The 22,457-nt window shown below is 33.7% G+C and overlaps 1 protein-coding gene across 1 annotated transcript in view; it reads left to right on the top strand.

Moving 5' to 3' along the window:
- The window catches only part of ENPP1 (ectonucleotide pyrophosphatase/phosphodiesterase 1), a 57,926-nt gene extending 36,016 nt beyond the window's left edge, over window positions 1-21,910 (top strand). Inside the window, exons 12-25 of the mRNA XM_039849951.1 lie at window positions 977-1,085; window positions 2,037-2,168; window positions 3,557-3,588; window positions 4,348-4,475; window positions 5,716-5,785; window positions 6,507-6,594; window positions 7,716-7,885; window positions 8,660-8,711; window positions 10,000-10,151; window positions 11,963-12,092; window positions 13,167-13,250; window positions 14,045-14,177; window positions 15,728-15,890; window positions 18,813-21,910. Of these exons, the coding sequence (XP_039705885.1) occupies window positions 977-1,085; window positions 2,037-2,168; window positions 3,557-3,588; window positions 4,348-4,475; window positions 5,716-5,785; window positions 6,507-6,594; window positions 7,716-7,885; window positions 8,660-8,711; window positions 10,000-10,151; window positions 11,963-12,092; window positions 13,167-13,250; window positions 14,045-14,177; window positions 15,728-15,890; window positions 18,813-18,983 (1,614 nt within the window). The 3' untranslated portion in view covers window positions 18,984-21,910. The remainder of the gene's footprint in view (window positions 1-976; window positions 1,086-2,036; window positions 2,169-3,556; window positions 3,589-4,347; window positions 4,476-5,715; window positions 5,786-6,506; window positions 6,595-7,715; window positions 7,886-8,659; window positions 8,712-9,999; window positions 10,152-11,962; window positions 12,093-13,166; window positions 13,251-14,044; window positions 14,178-15,727; window positions 15,891-18,812) is intronic.
- The last annotated feature ends 547 nt before the right edge of the window (window positions 21,911-22,457 follow it).

The following is a 22,457-nucleotide window of genomic DNA, read 5'->3' on the forward strand; positions in this document are numbered from 1 at the left end:
TTGATTATCAGATCATAAGAGTTCTAAAATCAATGCTGCCTTTTCTAAGTCATTAAAGATTTTGCAAAATATTTGCTCTTCTGATTCATCTTCATTCAAGGTTGAGCCCATTGCTTTTGAATCATATTCACTAACTCGTAAACTGTTAAACTCTAATATTACTGGTACGTAAAAATACATTTTATCTTAATACTTGAAAATTCCAATTCATGTTGCTTAGATATCTTCGAGTGACTGAAAGACCATATTGAAAGAGCTTGTTTTATATTACGGTAAAATATGCTGACTGTAAATAAAGATAACAATGATTTGATACATTACAGAAAACACATGCAAAACTGCACAAGAGTTTTCCTCAAGTGGTTTTGTAAGAAGAGAGGAAAAGAAATGCTAAAAGCAGTTTGCTAAAACAGTTTGCCATTCTATGTTCTTGTGATATTCATATGCAAAATACATGCAGCTTATAAGGAAATAATGGGTTGTAGTCCTAGGAGTTCTACTTTTAAAAATTAAGTGCATAGAACTATAATAGGCATTTAATGAATAATTTTAACATTTTTGTAAATTAAAAAACATTATATTTATACAGTAAACATTTAAATGACCAGAACGTATACAGAGAACTTAATTTTTGAAAATGAAGTGACAATTGAGAACACATTTGTTTCTGGCCAAAAACTATGAATTTGGGCTAGTATTACTTTGGCTTAAGTTAGATCTGGTCTAAGGAGTAGTGTTCTTAACTCAGGGAAGGAGAGTTAATCAGATCAGCTAATGCCATTTCTAAGACTTAAAATTAAGCACTGTGGAATTTGGGCCCTTCCTCTGTTAATGGTCTTAACTTGTCTTTGACTAATGTGAATCAGTTATCATAGTATTTGCATCCACTGACCTTCTCTTTTTTAACAGAGATAGCTTTATATAGAGTTAGCCATTAGTGTGAAATGCATCACATAAGATTGGTTCTCTTTCTTAGGTCATCAGAGCATTGCAGAGGGTTGACAACATGGTTGGCATGCTGATGGATGGTCTAAAAGAGCTAGACTTGCATCGATGTCTGAACCTCATCCTCATTTCAGATCATGGTAATCTCTACTTCCCTCACTGACCCTTTAATTTAAATGGTCTCCCCCACCCCCAATTTTGCCTGATTGATTATTGTTTTATTATTTCCTCTGATTTTTAAAGTTAATTCTTTTTCTAAAACATAGTTTCTTATAGAAAGTAGAAATGTAATACAGAATTCACAGACATCTAAGAGCCTATCAATCAAAACACATCCATCTCCTGATTTGGGAAAGTCTTATACCAGGAATTTGGATAGTTAAAAATTTCTTTTTTCCCTATTCACTTTTGGTAAATCTACTGTAACAATTTTAGATTTAATTTGAACAGATTATTATGTACCTTTTCTATTTTCTTTAGCATGATAAATCTGACTTTGGAAGCAGCGTATATTAATTTTGGCAAATTTTAATTTCACTTTTACTTACTATGATCTTTATAACATGGTTCTATATAGTCTTTGGACTACAGAAGTGGGGTGTATACAAGAAAACAGAAAACAGATTTTTTTATTGTTCATTTTTTCTTATTATTGTTGTTTGCTTCAGAAACAGTTACTGAAAACTATTCTAGAAACAGTACGAAAAAGTTTTATACTAAAGAAACTCCAGTCTTGGAATGAGACCGATTTTTATACTCCAGTTAATATCCTTGGTGATTTGGGGAAAATAGCTAGGCTTTCATATTCAGTATAAAACTGTGATAATTTTCCTCACTTGTATAAAGATATTATAATATGTAAATAAGAAGAAACATTAAGCTAATTTTGGATGAAGGAAAGGGAAAAGATTTTTTTTTAAAGTGAAGTAGTAAATATAGCTGAAATTCCATGTCTTACCTATTAGATATTTAACTAACACAAGCATTGAGCACATATTTATTGAATTAAATTCTGGCAATGAAAGAAGTTTTGTTCTATGTGTTAAATTTTTAATTAAAGTTGCAATGTGTTTTGGAATTTTTTTACCTAGGCATGGAACAAGGCAGTTGTAAGAAATATGTATATCTGAATAAATATCTGGGAGATGTTAAAAATATCAAAGTTATATATGGACCTGCAGCTCGATTGAGACCCTCTGATGTCCCAGATAAATACTATTCATGTAAGTTTATCTCTATGCTATCTTTGAATATGATTATATTTAGAAGACATTCCTTTAAATCATTATATCTCTAAAGAGAATCCATTAAAGTTAATTTCCTTTTCATGATTAAATGTCTCAGTGCCTATCTTCTGTACCCAAAGGGACTTTATGGGGCTAGATGTGAGGATACAAGTCTAACCACGTACCACTTTGGTATTCATGGCTAAGAATATTATTTGATGAGCTTAGTACATCAACATAGTGATCTATATGCATAGTGACTCTATATGCATGACAAATTTTATTACTATTTTTTTAAATGTATAAAGGTAGTACACAGTTATTGTAAGACCTCTTATGAAAACTATAGAGGGAATGGAAGTCCCCAGAAATGTTTAGGATGGGATGGCTGAGGTTTAGTTACACTCTTAACTCAATTAGGCCCCTAAGTTTCCCAAACTAAAGCAAAAGCTATGTCTATTTGCATAATACATAAAATCTATATACAGTACATATTCTTTTATCTGGATAATTTTCTCAAATTTATGTAAAGTCTAGCTAAAAGGATCTTAGGAAGCTAGTTAGTATTGGATTTGTAGCACAAGGTACGCTAAGTAAGTACACTGAGGGCTTGCTATGCAAATTCAGTTTCAAAACTATTCTACTTGTTGTCTCTTCTAAAAACTATAAAAAACTATTCTACTTGTCCCTCTTATTTGAATCTGGAATTATCAGTGAATATCAAAATATATAAAGTAAAAATTAATAGTTTCCCCACCCCAAATCCCCATAATTTATAGCTTAGTTCCTCTCTAGAGGTAAACACTGTTGAGTTTAGAATGTGTCTTCTCAGCTATTTGCTATTCATAAATAAAACATTCATTTTTATTTTTACACAGTGAAATTGTACTAGATCTAGATAGATGGATGCATGAGTATTTGAATGCATGGACAAACAGATGGATAGATGAATGGACAGGCAGATGGATAGAAGGCCAGATATATGAATGGAAAGATGGATAGATGAATGGACAGGTAGATGGATAGAAGGCCAGATATATGAATGGAAAGATGGATAGATGAATGGACAGGTAGATGGATAGAAGGCCAGATATATGAATGGATGCACAAATGGATGAACAGATGGATGGACAGGTGGATGTTCTGTAACTTGCATTTTCATTTAACAAATATGGCATAATTTCACTGACTTTGGGTGGGAGTAGCCAAAGATCTGTCTTATTCCTATCAATGGCTAATATGTAATGATTTGAATGACCTTTTTGAAACTTGCTTTGGTCTTTAAATATAGGATTTGAGCCTGACATTCTATAATTTTTGTATTATTTTTATTGCTAATTGTAACATACCATCCACAATTAATTCTTATCTTTGTCTCCCTTCAGTTAATTATGAAGGCATTGCCAGAAATCTTTCTGTGAGTATATTTATTTTTCTATTATCTAATTATTGTATTATCTAGTTTTGTTTAACATATATTTAGGAAAAAAGTTTCAGTATTTGTTATTAGGATTATAGGATTAGAATTTTGAGTGTCTGGGTCAACATTTAAATTCTCTGTAGGTTTTAAAGATCTTTAAGGACATATCCCAAAAGTCTAGGTTTGAATGTTTTTAAGAATTTATTTATTGGTATTGTTGAATTTATGTGACAATACAAGAAATACATAATCGAAAACAATAGAAGGAAAAAACCTAGACATGTTCTGCTATAAATACTGTTAGCATTATGATCCATAGTCTTTTTTATGCCTATCTTTTAAAAAGCAAGTTTTTGTTATAGTGCTGAGTTATCTATACTACGTTTTTTTTTTTATTTTTACTTGATAGAAAATTGAATTTTGGAGAAAATTCTTGTAATTGTAGTTACAAGAGTGTTTGAAAATAGGATCATCAGTAGTAACTCAGATATAATCTAGTGACACAGTCTAAGCATCCTGGGACTTCTATATGGTGATTATGATTTCCTGTAAAAATAAGGATATTCAACAGCTAGGAAATGTCCAACTCGTACATTATACAAATAGTAACTCAGTTATTTTTCCACATGTTACTTATTAGGCATGCTGGTAAAATGTTTGTGAGAAAAATTCATATGGAATTAGAAAGCACTTTCAAGAGAAGTATACTAAAAAAATATGGAAGTAATGTTTTTTCTTTGCCTTCTACAATTTCAGTGCCGGGAGCCAAACCAGCACTTCAAACCGTACCTGAAACAATTCTTACCCAAGCGTTTGCACTTTGCCAAAAGTGACAGGATTGAGCCCTTAACATTCTATTTGGACCCTCAGTGGCAACTTGCATTGTAAGTTCTGAATCTCCCAGGTTAACTTAGCCTGATCTGTTAATAATTCAAGGTAACCATGGGTCCTTTCCAATAGTGTTGTTTGTTATATGAAACTGCACAAATGTGATTTTCTCAATCACTCTGTATGAACATAGTAGAGGTGTTTTGAGATTAGATAAGGGGTTCTCAACCTTGGCCTATTGACATTTTGGATCAGATAATTCTTTGTTGTAGGGAGCTGTATTGTGGGATGTTTAAAAGCATTCCTGGCTTCTACACACTAAATGAAAAAGTGCTCTTTCTATATAGTTGTGACTATCGAAAATGTCACCAGACATTGCCAGAAGGCCCTGGGGAGAGGGGTTCACTCCCAGCTAAGAAGCACTTGCACTGTCTGCTCACATCCATATTGACTATTTCTTATGCTCCATATTTGTGATACCACTTGCCATTGTATCTCTTCTGCACATTACAGTGATGCCTAATAAGTCCAGCAAAGTTCAGCAAATAATTGGCTAAAGCTCTTTACCTTATAATAATGATCAAGTACCTTCATCATTATACAGTTTTTTTTTTCATTCTTGTTATACTAATTCGTCAATAAACCTCAGTCTGTTGGTATGTTCAGCAAATTATTTGGATGGTTAAGTTATTAACATCTCCAGACTTGATCATTAACTCTTTTGATGGTTGCCAGGAAACCAGGGATGATAAATACCCCTGTCAAGCAAAACCTAAGCAGCAAACCAGAGTTCAGTCAACAGAATTGCACCGTCTCTACGTTATTAGGAAGCTGTGCTTTTAGTGTTTGAAAGAATATGAAAGAAGGGATGGTTCTTATTCTCATGGAGAACTAATATTGAATGAACATCTACTATGTTCCAAGCATTTCTTTAGGTTAAACCATTTAATTTTTACAAACAACCCAACATAACAAAATTGAAACCAAGAGAAGATAATTAAATTGCCAAAGTCACAGCTAGTTAATAGCATAGTCAGGGTTCAAGACCAGTTCTATCTCAGTGCCGGTGGTTTTTTTTTCCCCTCTATGCCATATTGTTTGTAGTTAACTCGTCTACAGAATAAAAGATAAAGGCAGCCCTTTACTGCTTTTCAAAGCCAGGTGATTTTATTTACCTTTTCTTGGTTTGTGTAACAAAATAGTTACTTATTCTTTATTAATAGAAATAATCCCATAGTTATCAATTTTTCTTTATGAACTGACTTTACATTATTAATGCATATTATGCCAAATTAGGAATCCTTCAGAAAGGAAATATTGTGGAAGTGGATTTCATGGCTCTGACAACATATTTTCAAGCATGCAAGTGAGTAAACCTACTACATATTTTTTAAATGATATATCTAAAGAAAAACTGCTATATAAAGTTTTAGACTTAAAAACACAGACTGATTATGTCTTAAATGAGAAGTAATGAAGCATATACATTCATATAGCTCTTTTCCTTTGGACATTAAATTAATAGAATTTAGTTAAAATTTTATATTCTTATTTCATGAATGTGTGACATATACCTCCTACTAAATTTCCAATAATTATTTTGCATATATTATGCTTCATTAAGAATGTTGCTCCACAGTAAATGAAAGACAGTTGGTTAATATTTGAAAGGATATCAAACTTACGTTCTAAATGAAGATAATACCTTAAATTTACCTAGCACTTTAAGATTTTAAAAAATATATTCACAACAATTATGTAATTTGATTCCTGCAGCACTGCGTGAGGCGGGCAGGAAGAGGTTTATATCCCATTTCTTAGATGAAAATCTCTTTCATTGTCATTCTGCTCTGCAGGTCAAGTCAGAAATTGTAGTAAAGCTAAGATAAATATTCTAGGTGTCCTTACATTATATGTGCAACAGGGGTTTAAAAAAATTCTACAAAGCCCATTCGGCATAGTGTTTTTCTTTTTATCTTAACATAACCAGTTTATATATGTGTACTACAGAAAATATAAAATAGTTTTTGACCAACTACATACATCACTGAAGTGAATTGATAAACTTCCTTTTCTGGCCAATCCAGGCTCTCTTTATTGGCTATGGACCTGCATTCAAGCATGGCATCGAAGTTGAATCCTTTGAAAATATTGAAGTTTATAACTTAATGTGTGGTAAGTGTGAACAGGCAACTTTCATCTCTTCTGAAAATAGAGCTAGAATAGGATGATCAAAAGTAGGCCACATGATGGGCACCTTTGTGGAGATGATGAGGCAAGACAGACACTTACATTTCTACTTTTCTTCTTCCTGACCCAGAGTCAATGAAAAAAATATGCCATACATACTCTCTGATTACTTATCTGATTCTTCCACTAGGCTGCATACTGGTGAAGTACAAAACCCAGAGAGGGGAGGTCTGTACATTTTCGGTGCCTGGTTCTTTGCCTGCTCTGGGCTTAATTATATGACAACTGAATCAGATCAGTCGTGGAAGCCAGAAAAAGAGTTTGGGGCTGTGAAAGGTAGACAAAACAGGTGGAACCTCTGGTAGCAATAATAGTTGAATGGATGACAATGTCAAGGTTGTAAAAACAAAGGCAGACCCATTAGATATATTCTTGGTTTACTCTGTACCTTCTTAGTACTATTATGGTTGAGGTATTGCATCTTAAATGTTACTTCCTTTTTCTGATGATACTGGGTATTTGCAAAACCTTAAATATATCCTGAGTATAATTCTTTTTGAGAGCTGATATGCATAAATGAGATAATAGATCCTAAAGCAGTTAAAACAGTGCCTGGCATATAGTAAGTGCTTTATAAGTGTTTGCTGTCATTACTATTAAGAACCTGAGTCTTAGACTTGGACAAAGCTGGTTTTGAGTCCTCGGTCTATTATGTTAGCTTTGAGATCTTGGACAAAGTACTCTGATCACTCATTTACCAAATATTGACAATACTTATTAAATTGTTTTGAGGATTAAATAAGAAAAATATATTAGTATGGTGATTGACGTATAGTAAGCATTCAATAGGTGGTAACTATAATTATTATGCACATTAAAATTCAGAAATTTTTATAAGAAGTACAGCAATACACATCAGCATTTCCATTAAGAATAGCATAGTCATAAATACTCTAAAACCCAAGAGAGTTTTATAGTTTTATTTTAGATAAAGAATTAAGGACTCATATAAAGTTAATTTTAAAAAATAAGAATCATAGTACACATCTACTATTTATTTGATTTAGAAACTTAAGTAAATCTTTACCCTTCTTGGAATTATGCAGATTTACTGAATTTGACACCTGCTCTTAATAATGGAACTCATGGAAGTCTTAACCACCTTCTAAAGAATCCCATTTATACCCCAAAGCATCCCAAAGAAGTCCACCCCCTAGTCCAGTGCCCCTTCACAAGAACCCCTAGAGGTAACCTTGGCTGCTCATGCGATCCCTCGGTAAGTATTGCTGAGAAGCTGAGCCTAGTGTGTATGTGTGTTTTTATAGCACCCTCTGCATAGCATGTCCTTTAGAAATACTTAATGATCAAATTCAAATTTATGAGCGAGAGTAAACATAATATTTATTTTTAGTTCTAGTGACACATGCAGACTTTTCTTTTTTTTTTTTCCTCTACCTTGTTTTTTTGCATTTTTGCCTCTATTTTTATCCCTGGGTGCCGTGACTTGACTTTCAGGTTGGGAGAAGTCTAGCTGAGTCCCGGAGCATCCTGAATCATAGAATTTATGCTGTTACCCTAGCAGTGAGGTCTTGGTTATAAACCAGTCACAATATTCCTTCTCTAAAATACATCGCAACCTATTTTAAATTTTGGCAGGGGGTGGATATCATTTTTTGGTACAAAACAGATATATGACACTGTTGCTTATAGTTATTGTAAAAAGATGAAGATTCGTGACAAGTTATGAACAAAATTGATAGGATCCATAATGATAGAAATTTGGGGAGTAGTTGATTTTATGCTTTCTTTTTTGTTTTAGGATTGTAGAAAAACTATAAGAATTATAAAGAAGCTATTCTCATTTTTCAATTAATAGTGTGCTTATGCTAATAATTTTATATTTTTGCAACTTCATCAAAAAAATGACTTTTACAAGTTGGTTTTAAATTTTATCTGTGTTCTACAATAGTATAATTAAGCTGTAGAAGTTGTTTGTTACAAATTAAAACATGTCTGTCATTCCTTAAAAATAGCATTATTAACTTTTTAGATTTTTCCAGTCATGGATTTTCAGACACAGTTGAATCTGACCATGGCAGAAGGTAAGGCATGTTTACGCTTGAATTTGAAATGTTGAAGAAGGCTTTTTCTCAACAGCGTGAACCACAGAGAATTGGTTTGGGGGCATTTTTGAGAATAACCAATAAAATAAAAGGAGTAGTGGAGGACCACCTGATGAAACACAATTTTCTTTGCTTGACAGTCTAGACTGTTACTCATAAGGCAAGAAGGAATATTTACAGTGTAAACAGCTTGTAATATATTTATTGGAAGCTGAATCACTCTTTACGAACATAGTAGAGGAGTTTTGAGATTTTAAAGATTTTCATAGGCTTATAATAAATTTTCCAATTTCCATTTAAAATAACCTGTTAATTGTCTATCTCACTGGTTTTTAATTAATTATGAGATAGTATAAATTGCTTTTTTAAAGTTATTTTTTCATAAGTTTTGAATGAAAATTAAGAATTTGCAGACACCTGATGAAATTTGTCATTTGTGACCTAGATGTTCAGTGTCCCTTTGATAGAGTCTCCGATAGATTAAGTTACTCGTCTCACAATTTTTTCCTTCTGGAATAAAAAGATGAATTCTGCAGTGTTCCTGACTTGAATTTGTATAAAATCTCTGTAAATGTTCAGATTAGAGAAATCTTTGATGACCCCAAGGTGGCAAAATGTTGTGGTGAAGAATGACACTTTGGAAACAGAGTAGATTGGGGTTTGAATATGAGTTTAGGAACGTATGTCCTTGGAAGGATTTAGTTCCTATAAACTTATTTTCTCATCTTTAAAATGGGCATATAACCTTAATTCATAGGGCAATATGAGAATTAAATGAGATAATGTCTACAAAGAACCCAGCACTTGGGAAAAAGGGCAATAAATGGTCCATACTAGTATTGTTTCATTCAGTTTAATCTTATAATTTCAGTTCTGAACTTTCCAAGTGCAATATCATTCAGAAACTTTTCTTTCTGGAGTACAGTTTGAAGAATAAAGTAATTCAAATGATGTTAAAGAAATTTAGTAATATCATTTAAGTCCTAATTGCTGAAATTTCTAGCAATTTCATGTAGTGTGTGTCTCTTGTGATATCTTCATATTACATTGCTTTTTCAGAATCTATAGGCAAAAATAAATCACATTTGTTTCCTTAATTATTTATCGTTCTTCTCTTTGTAATTAGTTTTTTTTTATAGTTAAAATAATTTTTCAGTAGGGTGAAATAGAGGAAAGAATTAGATGAGTGTATCATATATGTTATGATATAATGCACATCACGATGTTTAAATGGTAGTTCGTTTCCATTTTCCCCCTGTAACCCAAGAGAAGGTTGTAAGACGTGGCACTCTACCCTATGGAAGACCCAGAGTTCTCCAGAACAGCACTGTCTGTCTTCTCTACCAGCACCGGTTTGTGAGTGGCTACAGTCATGACATCCAAATGCCCCTTTGGGCATCCTACACCGTGGACAGAAATGCAAGTATTTGTTACCCCTTTAGCTATGTGTGGTAATTTCAAATTATCATTAAGCAAAACATTGGGAGCATAGTTTCTCACTGTTAATTTTGGCTCTATAATCAGTTCCCAAATTAGATGATCACTGAATGGGGAGTCAGAAACATTAGGTTCCAGCTCTGCCACTAACTAGCTTGTGACTTTGAGACTCAGAGCATATTTATTTTTCTGTGAAATGAGGGGTGTGCAGTAAAGTCTTCTCCTTTGGCTTTTTTTTTTTTTTTTTGGTTTAAATATTTTATGATTCTCGTGAAATGAGTTTTACAGTCAGTTACAGTTATTCATCTCCAAATATGTAGTATGTGAGCACAAGGATGTCCCTCAACTGCCCAACTTCTAGGGGATTCTCACTGGTGGGGAAGGCCATTAAAGTTCAGTAACCTCACTGCGTACACCATCTATAGGAAAGCTCCCAGACCAAACCAGAGAGAGGCTGGGATCCTGTTCACCCCCAGACCAGAGGAGTTAGGCCTTGAAAGGAGTGAGGGGAAGTATCCCAGAATAAGACCACCATTTTCCTCACTCCCTGCCTTCTGGGTGCTTTGGTGGAAGAGAAATGATAAAGGAAATAGGCTTTGAAAAAGAGAACGAAGGGAGTTGATGAGATTTAGATCTTACATGGAATCAAAGTTTGTTTGTTTTTTTTCAATTACAGTTGACATTCAATATTATTATTAGTTTCAGGCGTATAGCATAGTGGTTAGGCATTTATATAACTTGCGAAGTGATCTCCCCAATAAATCTAGTATTCACTTTGCACCATATAAGAATTGAAGTTTTAAACTAGACTGACCAGCTTTTCAGAAACTGAAAGTTTTTGGCAAGCCATACATGGAGTTGAAGTTTTAAACTAGACTAACTAGATTTTCAGAAACTGAAAGTGTCTGGCAAGCTATAGGGTGCCCTTAAGGGATAGAAAGAGGATTTTAGAGCACTAGGTTGAGTCATTTAAAAAACAAAACTATTGTTAACATCACTGAGATTGTTAAATAAAAAGATAGTGATATATATATTATGTATATATATATGTAATTTCTGCATTTAAAAAATATATATATACAGTATACATACACATTCACATATTTGCATAAAATTTCTACCTTAAACTTGATTTTAAAAAATTTCAGACTATATTCAAACAGTTGTATTAACCAATGTTACCCCAATAAACTTAATTAAAAAAAAAACAGTAAACACTTTTTTTACTTGACTTTGTAATATACAGCATGCTACACAGTTTTCGTAGGTCCCATCCTATTTATTGTTGTTTAGTACCTCAATTATGGTATTTTGATTGTTTGAATTTTCAGTTTTCTTATGTAATTAAAGCTGCAAAAATTGGGAGTCATCACTACTCCCTAGGTTTTCATATTATATTGCTATTCATTGTCTTTTTTTACTCCCCTCCCCTACAAACTTTTAGTTGTGTAGTTCAGTATGGAAGATAGTCTCAGATCTCTAAAACTCAGCAATTCCCTATATAAAAGTGTGAAATTGAGTGAAAAAAAATTAACAAAATTAATACAACATATTAGAAAAAAGTTACACACATGACAAATGATTAATATTCTTAATACTGTAAAGAGCTTTGAACTTCAGTTAGAAAAAAAAAGTTGAATACACTAGTAGAAAAATGGAAAAAAGGTGAAAGACAATGAGCAGACAACTACAGAGCCAAAATTCTATGATGCAGTTCACCTTTAACTATTTACAAAGCTGTCTTTTCTTCTGTGCACTTGATACTTAATGGTTCTTTTCATTGTGTTCTTCAGGACAATTTCTCTACAGGAGACTTTTCCAACTGCCTTTACCAGGATCTTCGAATTTCTCTTAGTCCTGTCCATAAATGTTCATTTTATAAAAATAATTCTAAACTGAGTTATGGGTTCCTCTCCCCACCACGTAAGTTTCTTCCTTTCTGACCTTCCCTTTCTCTTATCCTCTTTCTTCCTTTTCTTTTTCTTTTTATGGGGCAATGTACATCATTTCGTTTATTTATGGATGAAAATTATGAATAAGAAATATAACTACTGGGGCAAATTTTAAAGCTAGGTCTAAAATTTGAGTTTTAGAAAACTTTTAACTTTTGTTTGAAGAATAGTTGACTTAACCCAGACACTGTAGATAGGACATTCTTCAGTTTTCTGCATTTCTTTTAAACAGAATTTGAGAAAACTCAGCGAAGTCAGATGGATGCATCAGAGTTATTAGGAAGGAATGTCATTTTGTTGTTTAAAAAGAAAAATGTAATTTGTCAAAGAATTAGGTAAAGGTAGAACTTAAATGTGCCTGTTCTTTCACCAATACGAGCCCCTAGGGAATGACTTTATTTATTTATTTATTTTTTTGAAGTTAAATGTTCTGTTTTTAAAGTGGCAAATTTATATGTTAATGAGAACATGTATTCAGACTGCCCTAAAAAGGCAAAAATCAGAAGGCTCCAGGTGCTCAAATATCTAGTCCAGTCGCCAGAGTGGGTGTCTGAAGTCAGAACTTGGCTATTGCATTATAAAAATAGATGAAGCCCAAGCCGAAAATCCATACAAAGAAGCCTTGTGCAGCATTTCCAAGCAGACATCCTGTGATGTTTTTTTCTGGGTAGTAGGTGTTGTTCTGAAGCCAGATATTCTCGTTTTTCACTGTGAAAGAGTTTAAGGAAAGAATATTTTAAACACAATATATACTTTACTTGAAATAAGGCAAATAACATAAAATTTGAATATGTTTAATTTGGGGCCCTGCTTATTAAAGTTTTTGTCTTTGGTAAATTTATCTTGAAGAAGAAAAGATCTAAATGATTATTTTGTTAAGGGACTGGACCAAACACATAATGTATCTCCTCGAACCAATACCTGGGAAAGTTTTACGGGTTTAGGATAGCACTCAGCTAATTTTTTTAAAATTCCCCCCATGAGAAAGTATAATTTCTAATGTTATTTGTGAATGAAATAGTTGTCCTTTTTATTTTCTTTGTAGAACTTTTAAATAAAGGTTCAAGTAAAATATATTCTGAAGCATTGCTTACTACTAATATAGTGCCAATGTACCAGAGTTTTCAAGGTAAAAAATTTTAACCCTTTATCTCATAATTTCAATGAATTTCTGTATATTATAGGTATAATTTATATGTAAGACTGATGCTCTAAATTAAATGACTAAATATTCAATACATTCTTATAGATTTGATTGACAATATTTATTATACTGCTTTGTATTTAAATGTTTATAAACATTTTTTGTGGAAAAAATATGTTATGTTCTAAGTTATCTAGCTAATATAGTCTACTAACATCAACTTTCAGTCTGTTTTCTATTTAACTATTTCAAGTTTCTGATAGTTGTTTTTGATCTTAAAATGAACAGATTTTATACCATTATTAATTATTGCAGCATTTGGCTCTTATAAGAATAAATATACATTTCTACTTCAAGTGACACATGAGATTTTAAAACATAGAGCATCCAAGGAAATTTTTACTCTCTATCTAGAATACTTGTGACTATTTCAAACAGAATATTCAGATATTAACAATAACTCTGAATAACCTGCCCCTTGTTTCTGTTTGTGATTTTTTTTTTTTTTAATGCTTAATGATGAGATGTGACCACAAGTTCATGGTGATATACATGTTCAGAGATGTCCGAAATAGAATTCAAGTCAACTTTGTTATATAGTCCTTGCAAAGGCCAAAGCTGAACAATGAATGTTTGGCCTCACACTATGACCGAAACCAAACTAGACTTAATCTCTAATTATTACAAATGCTAATTTTGAATCATGGCATTGATTTATTTCACATGAGAGCATGACTTCTTGTTCTTTCTAAACTATGCTGTCTTGTTTCTTGTTTCAGTTATATGGCGATACTTTCATGGTACCCTACTGCAAAGGTATGCTGTAGAAAGAAATGGGGTCAATGTTGTCAGCGGTCCCGTATTCGACTCTGATTATGATGGACGTTACGATTCCTCGGAGACTCTGAAGCAGTAAGAACATATTTCATTTACTCTTAACAACACCTATCAAGTGAGATTGCCATCCAGATGAGTCAAGACAACCTTTTCTAATACTATTCAGGTTTATATATGCGACATTTCTGATTACGCTGGAAGCCCCTTTAAATATCTGATTAGTTTTTATGTTTTGCTCAGTGTTCAATAAAATATTTTTTTAGATGAAAGAAGTAGTGTTTCTCTACCGCTCAGCTCAGAGGAGTAATTCTTGAGCTTAGATTAAATACTGAACTCTGCTATGTGTTCAGAAGGTAACATCAATGTTTAAAATCTTTACGTGTGGCTAAAATACTATTTTAATTAACATACTGCTAGTTAGAAGATAAAGAACTATATGTGGCTAGAGGTATCTTGAGCCAAGGAGTCAACAGATTTATAAAGCTATAGTGTCCAAGTGTAGGCCTTGGGTAAATGACACAACTTTTACCCAAGCCTGGCTGAAGGGAAATGATAAAGTGACCATCTTGAAAAAACCATCAGTGGTGCTGTTTTTATAAAGAAGATGAGTTTAGAAAATGGTTGATCTTTATTAAAACAGTAATTATAAGATTTTTTGAAGCAATTTTGCTATTAAGGCTACAAGAAAAAGGGACTGAAACCTCCGTTAAAATTCAGCCCCTTTCTGAGAATTTATCTCCCAGGCTGACTTGGGGATTACTATTTATACACATATACATCTGTGACTACATTAGTTTGTAAAATCACTTTATTTTTTTTTTTACTATATTCCTTGAGGCATAAGGGTCCCACGTAACTGTCTCATAAGTCACAGCAGTAGAATGGGTAAATTAAAGAGCTTTATACCTTTCCCATTCATAGCTTCAACCAGAGCTCTCTGTTTTAAGGTTTTATATATTATGGTACTACATAAAATTATGTTTGAAAACAATGATCTCACTACCTTAAATTTTGAAAGATGCTGAAAAAACAAGCAAACAAACCTAGCTTTGAGACCAAAGGAAATAGGAGAATTAAGATGAGGCAAAAGTGTTAGTTGGGACGTCTTTAAGAATATGCTGCAATTAAAAAAAAAAAAAGTTATTGGGCTAGGAAAGAAAATTCAGTTAAAACAAAGAATTCACAGCAATGTGGCTTCCCTGAAGGAGATGGAATAAAAAGAATCCCAAACCAGTTTTCTCTCCGTACATTGTCTGTCCACAACTACCCAGAGTTTAATAGACTATGAATAATGTGTTAGAATGTTGGTTGTAAGTATTCAAAAACATTATTATTTTCTTTATTGTCTCAGTTCTAGTGTGCTAAGGTAGAATTTTTAAAAATTTAACAGTTTATTAAATTTCTATAGAGAATAAAAATTCTTTGGATTGTGTTTATATAACTGTCTTATAATTCTTTCAGTCTGGCAGAATATATTGAGGTATTATGATTACTAACTTCTTATAATACAATTGATTATTTGAATGAATTTTATTTTTAGATGTATTAAAAATGCTTAACTGAAGTATTCATTAAAAAGAAACTAGTTATTTCTTTCTTAAGGCGAATATTGCTATATTTTACAGAAACAGCAGACTGATCCGTAATCAAGAAATTCTGATTCCAACTCACTTCTTCATTGTACTAACAAGTTGTAAAAATACATCACAGACTCCCTTACAGTGTGAAAATTTAGATACCTTAGCTTTCATTTTGCCTCACAGGACTGATAACAGTGAGAGTTGTGTGGTAAGTAGCCTTTGCTAATTTACCTTAAACATTGAAAATATAAATATAAGTTTTAGTTTGTGTCTTACCTCTAAAATTTCTGTGGGAGAAAGTATAACTTGAATATACGTGTACTTTGAAATCATAGGATGGTCTTAAATTTGATTCTCTAAGATGACAAATCTTCAGAAAAGACCACTCTTGTCTGTTAGAAACACTAAGAATCAGATCAAAATGTAAAAACTTAGTGACTTCATATGGTTTAGTGACTAAATTTGGTTTAGTGACTAAATTTGGTTTAGTGACTTCATATGGTTTAGTGACTAAATTTTTGAAGTATGAATTTACTCTTGTCTCAAGTCTGGGTTTATAATTCTAAAAGCATCAGTACTATTAGAAATTAGTCTTTTTGTTGTGATTAGAAAGCATTTCAAATTAATTTTCTATATATCACTTTATTATAAAAATCATGTTTGTCCCTAATTATCTTTTCTTATTCTATTATCATTCCAGTGTTTGGAAATGATTGTTTTATTTTATCTTATTTGCTCAGAATTTTAAAAGTCCAAACTATAGTCTTTGACCATCAAGACTTCGTTAAAATTTTAGCAATTTTTAAGTTTTTCCTTATGGTAAGTGAAAAGTTTTTCTTTTAGAGTACTTACTAGATTTCCTAGTTTTTTGTTTTTTTGTTTTTTGCTTTGTCTTTTTTGTTGTTGTTGTTCACTGAAGTTATACAAAGTAAGTCGAAACCTAAGTTGGCAAATAGCAGGGGTCTTGGAACTTGACACCTGGAGTCTTATAGTCAAAAGAATCTTGAGGCCCAGTCAGCTTGGCAGGAAAGAGTGCTGTGATCACTCATTTATTTATCCCTTCATTCATTCTTTTATCCATTTTAGGAGCCAGCCATTGATTCTTTTATCTTTTCTTAGAGCCAGCTGTTCTTTCCTTTAATAGATATTTCTTGCTAGGTAGTCTAGGTTACTGAGGACACAACAGTGAACAAAACACACAGTGGTCTCTGTGGTGGGCCCAGGAGTAGATGGAATACAGTGACCCATTTGCCGTCCCCGATCTAGAAGTCTTTCTATGTATTATTCATTAACATCAGTGAGGATGCGCCTCTTTGTTTCTATTTCAGAATTAATTGACCAGTCCGCATAGAACACATTTCTCATTAAGTTATTTTTTTCCTTTTCTTCAGAATTAAGTGCAGAATAGCAAGATTTTAACTATTCGGATGCCTGTTGAGCATCTAACATTTCCTACTGTTAATATTGTGGCTCCTGTTGGACACATACCAAGTGTTTCCTTCTTCATTGCTTTATCTTCCTTGAGAGATTGAATTTTCATTAAAGTTATCAGTGTTGTGTTCTGCAGCAAATAACAGAGAACCCAGGTACTTGAGAAAGTAAGGGGTTCCTCAGGTCACAGAAAGTCCGGAGGTAGATAGTCTTGGTACAGTACATTGGTCAGCAGCACTCTTAGGGACTAGGACCTTTTCTGTCATTCTGTTCCAGTATTCTTAGCATATGGCCCGTTTGGCCTAAAGATGGCTTGTACTTCTCTAAATATTATATCTGAATTGTGGTCCCTGACCCCCAAAAGAAGGCAGCAACAGGCTTATGCTTACATCTCATTGACCAAATGATATTAAATGCCGAGTTAGGTGTTGAGTTCCTTATCCATCTCTACCATTCCAAAAACTATTGTACAGATATCTTCAATACAAATATTTTATCAAATTTTATAATAACATTGTGCCCAGAAGATACTAAGTATTGGCCTTCAACCAAGGAGAGGATTATTTGAAGGTATATCACACATATTTACTTCTGTTTCATTTCTGAAAGTAGTGACTAAGAGTCAGCTGGATGTTGACCTGAAGAAACATGCCTTATGTACACTTTTTATCTATTTCTGTAAATATTGGAACAGATAGCAAATATCTTCTGGCCAAGGGGTCTACTGAGTCAGGGCTATTTCTCAGAAAGCCAGGGTGAAGACAGCTACAGAGAAGAAGACAGTGGAGCAGTAGTATTGAGTGGTAGATAATTTGGAGGCTAATGGGAAAATGGAAATTATTGGTCTGTTCCTCTTTTATGTGACAAGTCTATATTTATCATTTTCTACTAATAATGTCCCAAGGGTACAAGAAACATTATTGAAGTACAATCATAGCTCACCAACCAGTGGACACTTTCCTAATCTGGCCTTCTCCAGTAGATATTTATTTATACTAACACATGGATGTATGATTTCTATCTCTATTACCTGCCTCTGCTACCACCTCTGCTTCCATGTGCCAGGTCATGTGCCTTTAATTCTTTTCTAATCTTATATTAGCTAAGACTTAACAATCTCACTAGAAGTGAAATTGTTTTACCACCCCGGACCCCTTTCTTCACTGCAACTATGCATATAACTATGATGAGAACTAGTGTTTGTATAGTGCATATGCACATGTCGTTACATTGGATCCTCAAGACAACCCAGTAAGGAGGGTGCAGGTAAAAGAATCAGGATTCAGATATTAAATAACTTGCTTCAGTTTACTTGGTAGGGTGATGGTACAACCAGAACTTGAATCCAAGTTTCTTTATGCTAATTCCCATGCTTTTTTCTACCATCCCATGTTGCTTCTGTTTTCCACTTTTAACCCCATGAAATTGAAGTTTCTTGCACCAATGCAATAAATGGACATCTGCTCCAGGTATACTTTTCTTTCACCAAATTTGATACATCTAATTTAATAAACATGCATATGGTATATTAGATGGTGAGTTACTCAAGAGCAGGGATTATGCCTGGCAAATCTTATGACATCTGCCATTTGGGAGCTAAAATGTCATAGCTGATTAAAATGAGAGAGATGGAGAGCTTGTAGGGAAAGTGAACTGCTGGTTCTCCAGTGACTTTCTTCTTTATTTTACACCCTCATAGCATGGGAAGCATGAATCCTCATGGGTTGAAGAGTTGTTGAAGTTGCACAGAGCTCGGATCACGGATGTTGAACATATCACTGGACTCAGCTTCTATCAAGAAAGAAAAGAGCCAATTTCAGACATTTTAAAATTGAAAACACACTTGCCAACCTTTAACCAAGAAGACTGATAATTTTTTTATTCCAAAACACACTATAAATCTTTTTGAAAGAACCTTCTATTTTATACAGTCCTCTTATTCATACTATTGCATTGTTTGGAAAGTGTCACCCAGAGTTAGAACTGGGGATCCTCTGTGACATGTGACCATCTCAGGGAAACTGGTGGCCTCAGCAGAGCAATAGGAAAGTGTTCCTGTTGAATATCGCACATTGTTCAAATGTGTAAGAATTGTTCAAATTCAGGAATAAAGACAGACCAAACCTAAAACTGCTCTTCTACTTCTCTTAAGGGCAGAAATAACCTGTGGACACCAGATATTTGAACCTTATTATCATCGATAAACTTTTATGGAGCCGGCAAACACTAGACTAATGAATAGGATTGGAATAATCCATGTTACACTAGTTTCTTCACAAGAATTTAAAAATAATTCTTGATTTTTTTAGAAGCGATTTTTGAATTTCATGTATATTAGTTTTAATTTTAAAAAAAGTTAATAGAAACAAAATGTTTCTGAAGTCTTCAAAAGCCAAAATATGTAATCTTGTATTATTATTTTCTCATGATGGCTTTTTTAGATTTAATGACTCTAACAAGTTAAACTTTGAGGGAAGATCTATGAATTGAGTACATTGACCTGTTGTAAAATTTTACTCTATATTTGTACCAAAAAAAAAAAAATCCCATTCTGCTCACTGGTAATTAACATGGGTTGAAAATAGCTCTAAAAGTGTTTCTTTTACACTGTTAAAAATGTCTGTCTTGGTGAATCTTTAGAGAACTTGTCAACACATGCAAGGTGGCATTTTTCCTCCTCTGTGCACAAAAATGACCCCACCAGCAGCAGAGCTATATTGTACTGAGCTGTTCATTTTGAAGTTCCACAGATTTGAAGAGAACATGTTACCATCACTTCATATCTTTTGGTGGTCATGATAAATGAACTTGATTTCTCCACTGCATAGACTATATCCTTTAGTGCTGACATGTGAACCTTCAAAGGCTACATTCACTTTCAGGCTACCTGGGTCTAACTTAGGTGTCCTATTAGTACACTGAAGATTTATTTGTATTTGTCCTTCATATAATACTCATTCTTCAACAGCCTCAAGGCCATAAAGGCACCTAAATATTGTTTAATAATTTAGAAAGTTTCATTGGTTTCTGTTTTAGTTCCTCAGATCTCTGGAACTCTATACATTATTTTTATCTAAAAAAATTTTTTTTTAAATTATCTCTCTGTTCAAATTGAGGAATTTCTATTGTTCTATCTTTAAGTTCACTCTTCCTGTATCTAATCTATTCTGCTGTTGAGCCCATACATTGTGTGTGTTTGTATACACACACACACACACACACATATTTCAGTTATTGTATTTTTTATTTGCTGAGAATTTTTATCTCTGCTGAGACCTTCTATTTTTTCATTTGTTTCAAGAATGTTTGTAATTGCTTATCGAAACATTTTTTATGATGGCTGCTATAAAATCCATGTCCTCCATTGATACTTGGGGTGAGAGGGAACCCTTGTTACTGGACATGGTGGGAGTTCAGCTCCACTCTTGGCTTCCATTGATGCCTACCCGGCTGGGATGTACAAGGTGTGCTGGTACTGCCCCAACGTGGTCTCCACTGACGCTGTGGACAGGGGTGGCATGGAGAGCTTTGTTGTCACCAGGTAGGGACAAAATTACCAGTTCCCTACTCAGCCTTCTCTAATATCACCCTGGTAAGGCACTTGGGGCACCTCTTTATAGCCTGGCAAGGGTAGAATTCTAGGTTCCCCACTCCGCCTTTGCTGGTATGGGTGGGGTCATGGTCTTTTCTCTGGCGTTTGGCTGGAGTGGAGAAGTTATTGTTTTCTCTCTTGCTAGGCTACTCTTCTGTTTCTCTGGCTAGAGAGAGCACAGGCCTTGTCCGGGGCTTCTTTTTGTCTGTATTCAGCATTTCCAGATTGCTGACTTCTTCAGCTGCAAGTCTGGGATATATGAGTTAACAAAAAAAACCTCAAGAATTCATTACAGTGTTGTTTCTTAGGTCCTAAGGTCCCTAGCCTGTCTGTCTTCTCCTCTCCACTTTTCAGAAATTTCCTGGTTTTTTTATATGTAATAACCAAGCATTTTATCTGCACTTAGCAGAAGGATATCTACTTCTTTGTAGAAGTGTCTCATTGATTTTTATATATTCTTCAATACACATGCAGACACATGATTGCCTCTATATAAAGCATCTTAGCAGATCTTAATTAAATGGATAGATGCCTTTTTCCTTTGCCAGACACCAGGAATACTCAGAAAAACAGGTTATAATCTTTATAGTCTTAGAGAGACGAAGGAGGTTGCAGAAGTGTAAATGATCCTTAAAAGGTGGTAAATGGAGGCCTGTGAGGTGCCAGCGAGCACAAACAGGCACTAGGTGCTGCTTGGCAGTGTCAGCAGCTTCCCAGAGGTAGTGACATTGGAGCTGGGACTTGAAGGATAAACTAGGGCATTTTAGGTGAAGAGGTGAGGAAAGGACATTCTAGTCTTTCATGGATGGATACGTTTTTGCCATTTTCCTTTTTACTGTTACTCCTGATATTTTCTTCAAGCGTCACTGTGACTAACTTATAATATGCATAACTATTTCCTGTTTTTTTTGTTTTATTATAATAATCTCTCATTAGTAAAGGAAATGTCAGACTATGAATTCTGTGCTGACTTTTTAAAGGAAGTGGCATCCATATCTGTTCCTACTTAGCCTTTTTTTCCCAGTCGCTCTTATATACTATTTCTTTTTTTATTGTCTTGAAAGAGACCCTTCCTTTCTCTATGTCATCAATTTAAAACATGTGACTAGTCCCCACTTTCCCAATTTGAATGGTAATTCACATGACCATATATGGAAATTCTTTCTCCTACTTTCTTTAATAAAGGTTATTCCTTACTTCTCAAATGCTAAGCAAGACTTTTATTTATTCCTAATTTTACTGCCATGCATCTGGTCAGTTAAATGAGATAAGTAACTTCCATATAAAAATTTCATAGCTAGTCAGTTCATACGTCGCAGAGCAGATAACCAGATGGAACTTAAAAATATTTTCAAAAATTGGAGAAAAGAGGGCAAACTTTAGGAGGAGGAAGGTGAAAATTCAGTTTCTAGCAGGGTGAGTAAATATGTAGAGCTCTGTTAGTCCAGTTTGCCTGGTCTTGCTTAAGGAGATAAAAGAGACAAGGATGGAACTGAACCACCTGCTCCTGTCAGAGAGGCACTTAGCCCCCGCCTTGGTATTTTTCTGTCATTAGCTACAATAACTGTCCTGCCCTGCTCTGTGGGTACGTGCTTATCGAATAGAAACTGGCATTTGGACTTTGAAACTAAATATGATGACTATACTTCATGCCAAAGCCTATCATAGGAATTTTAATAGGTATTAAGTAAAATTTTATCATGGCTACAGTCCAAAGTCATTCTCCCTGATTTTTGGCCAGTCTAAATATTG

This window comes from Pteropus medius, unplaced genomic scaffold (genome assembly GCF_902729225.1).
Source record: "Pteropus medius unplaced genomic scaffold, Ma_sr-lr_union100, whole genome shotgun sequence".
NCBI lineage: Eukaryota > Metazoa > Chordata > Mammalia > Chiroptera > Pteropodidae > Pteropus > Pteropus medius.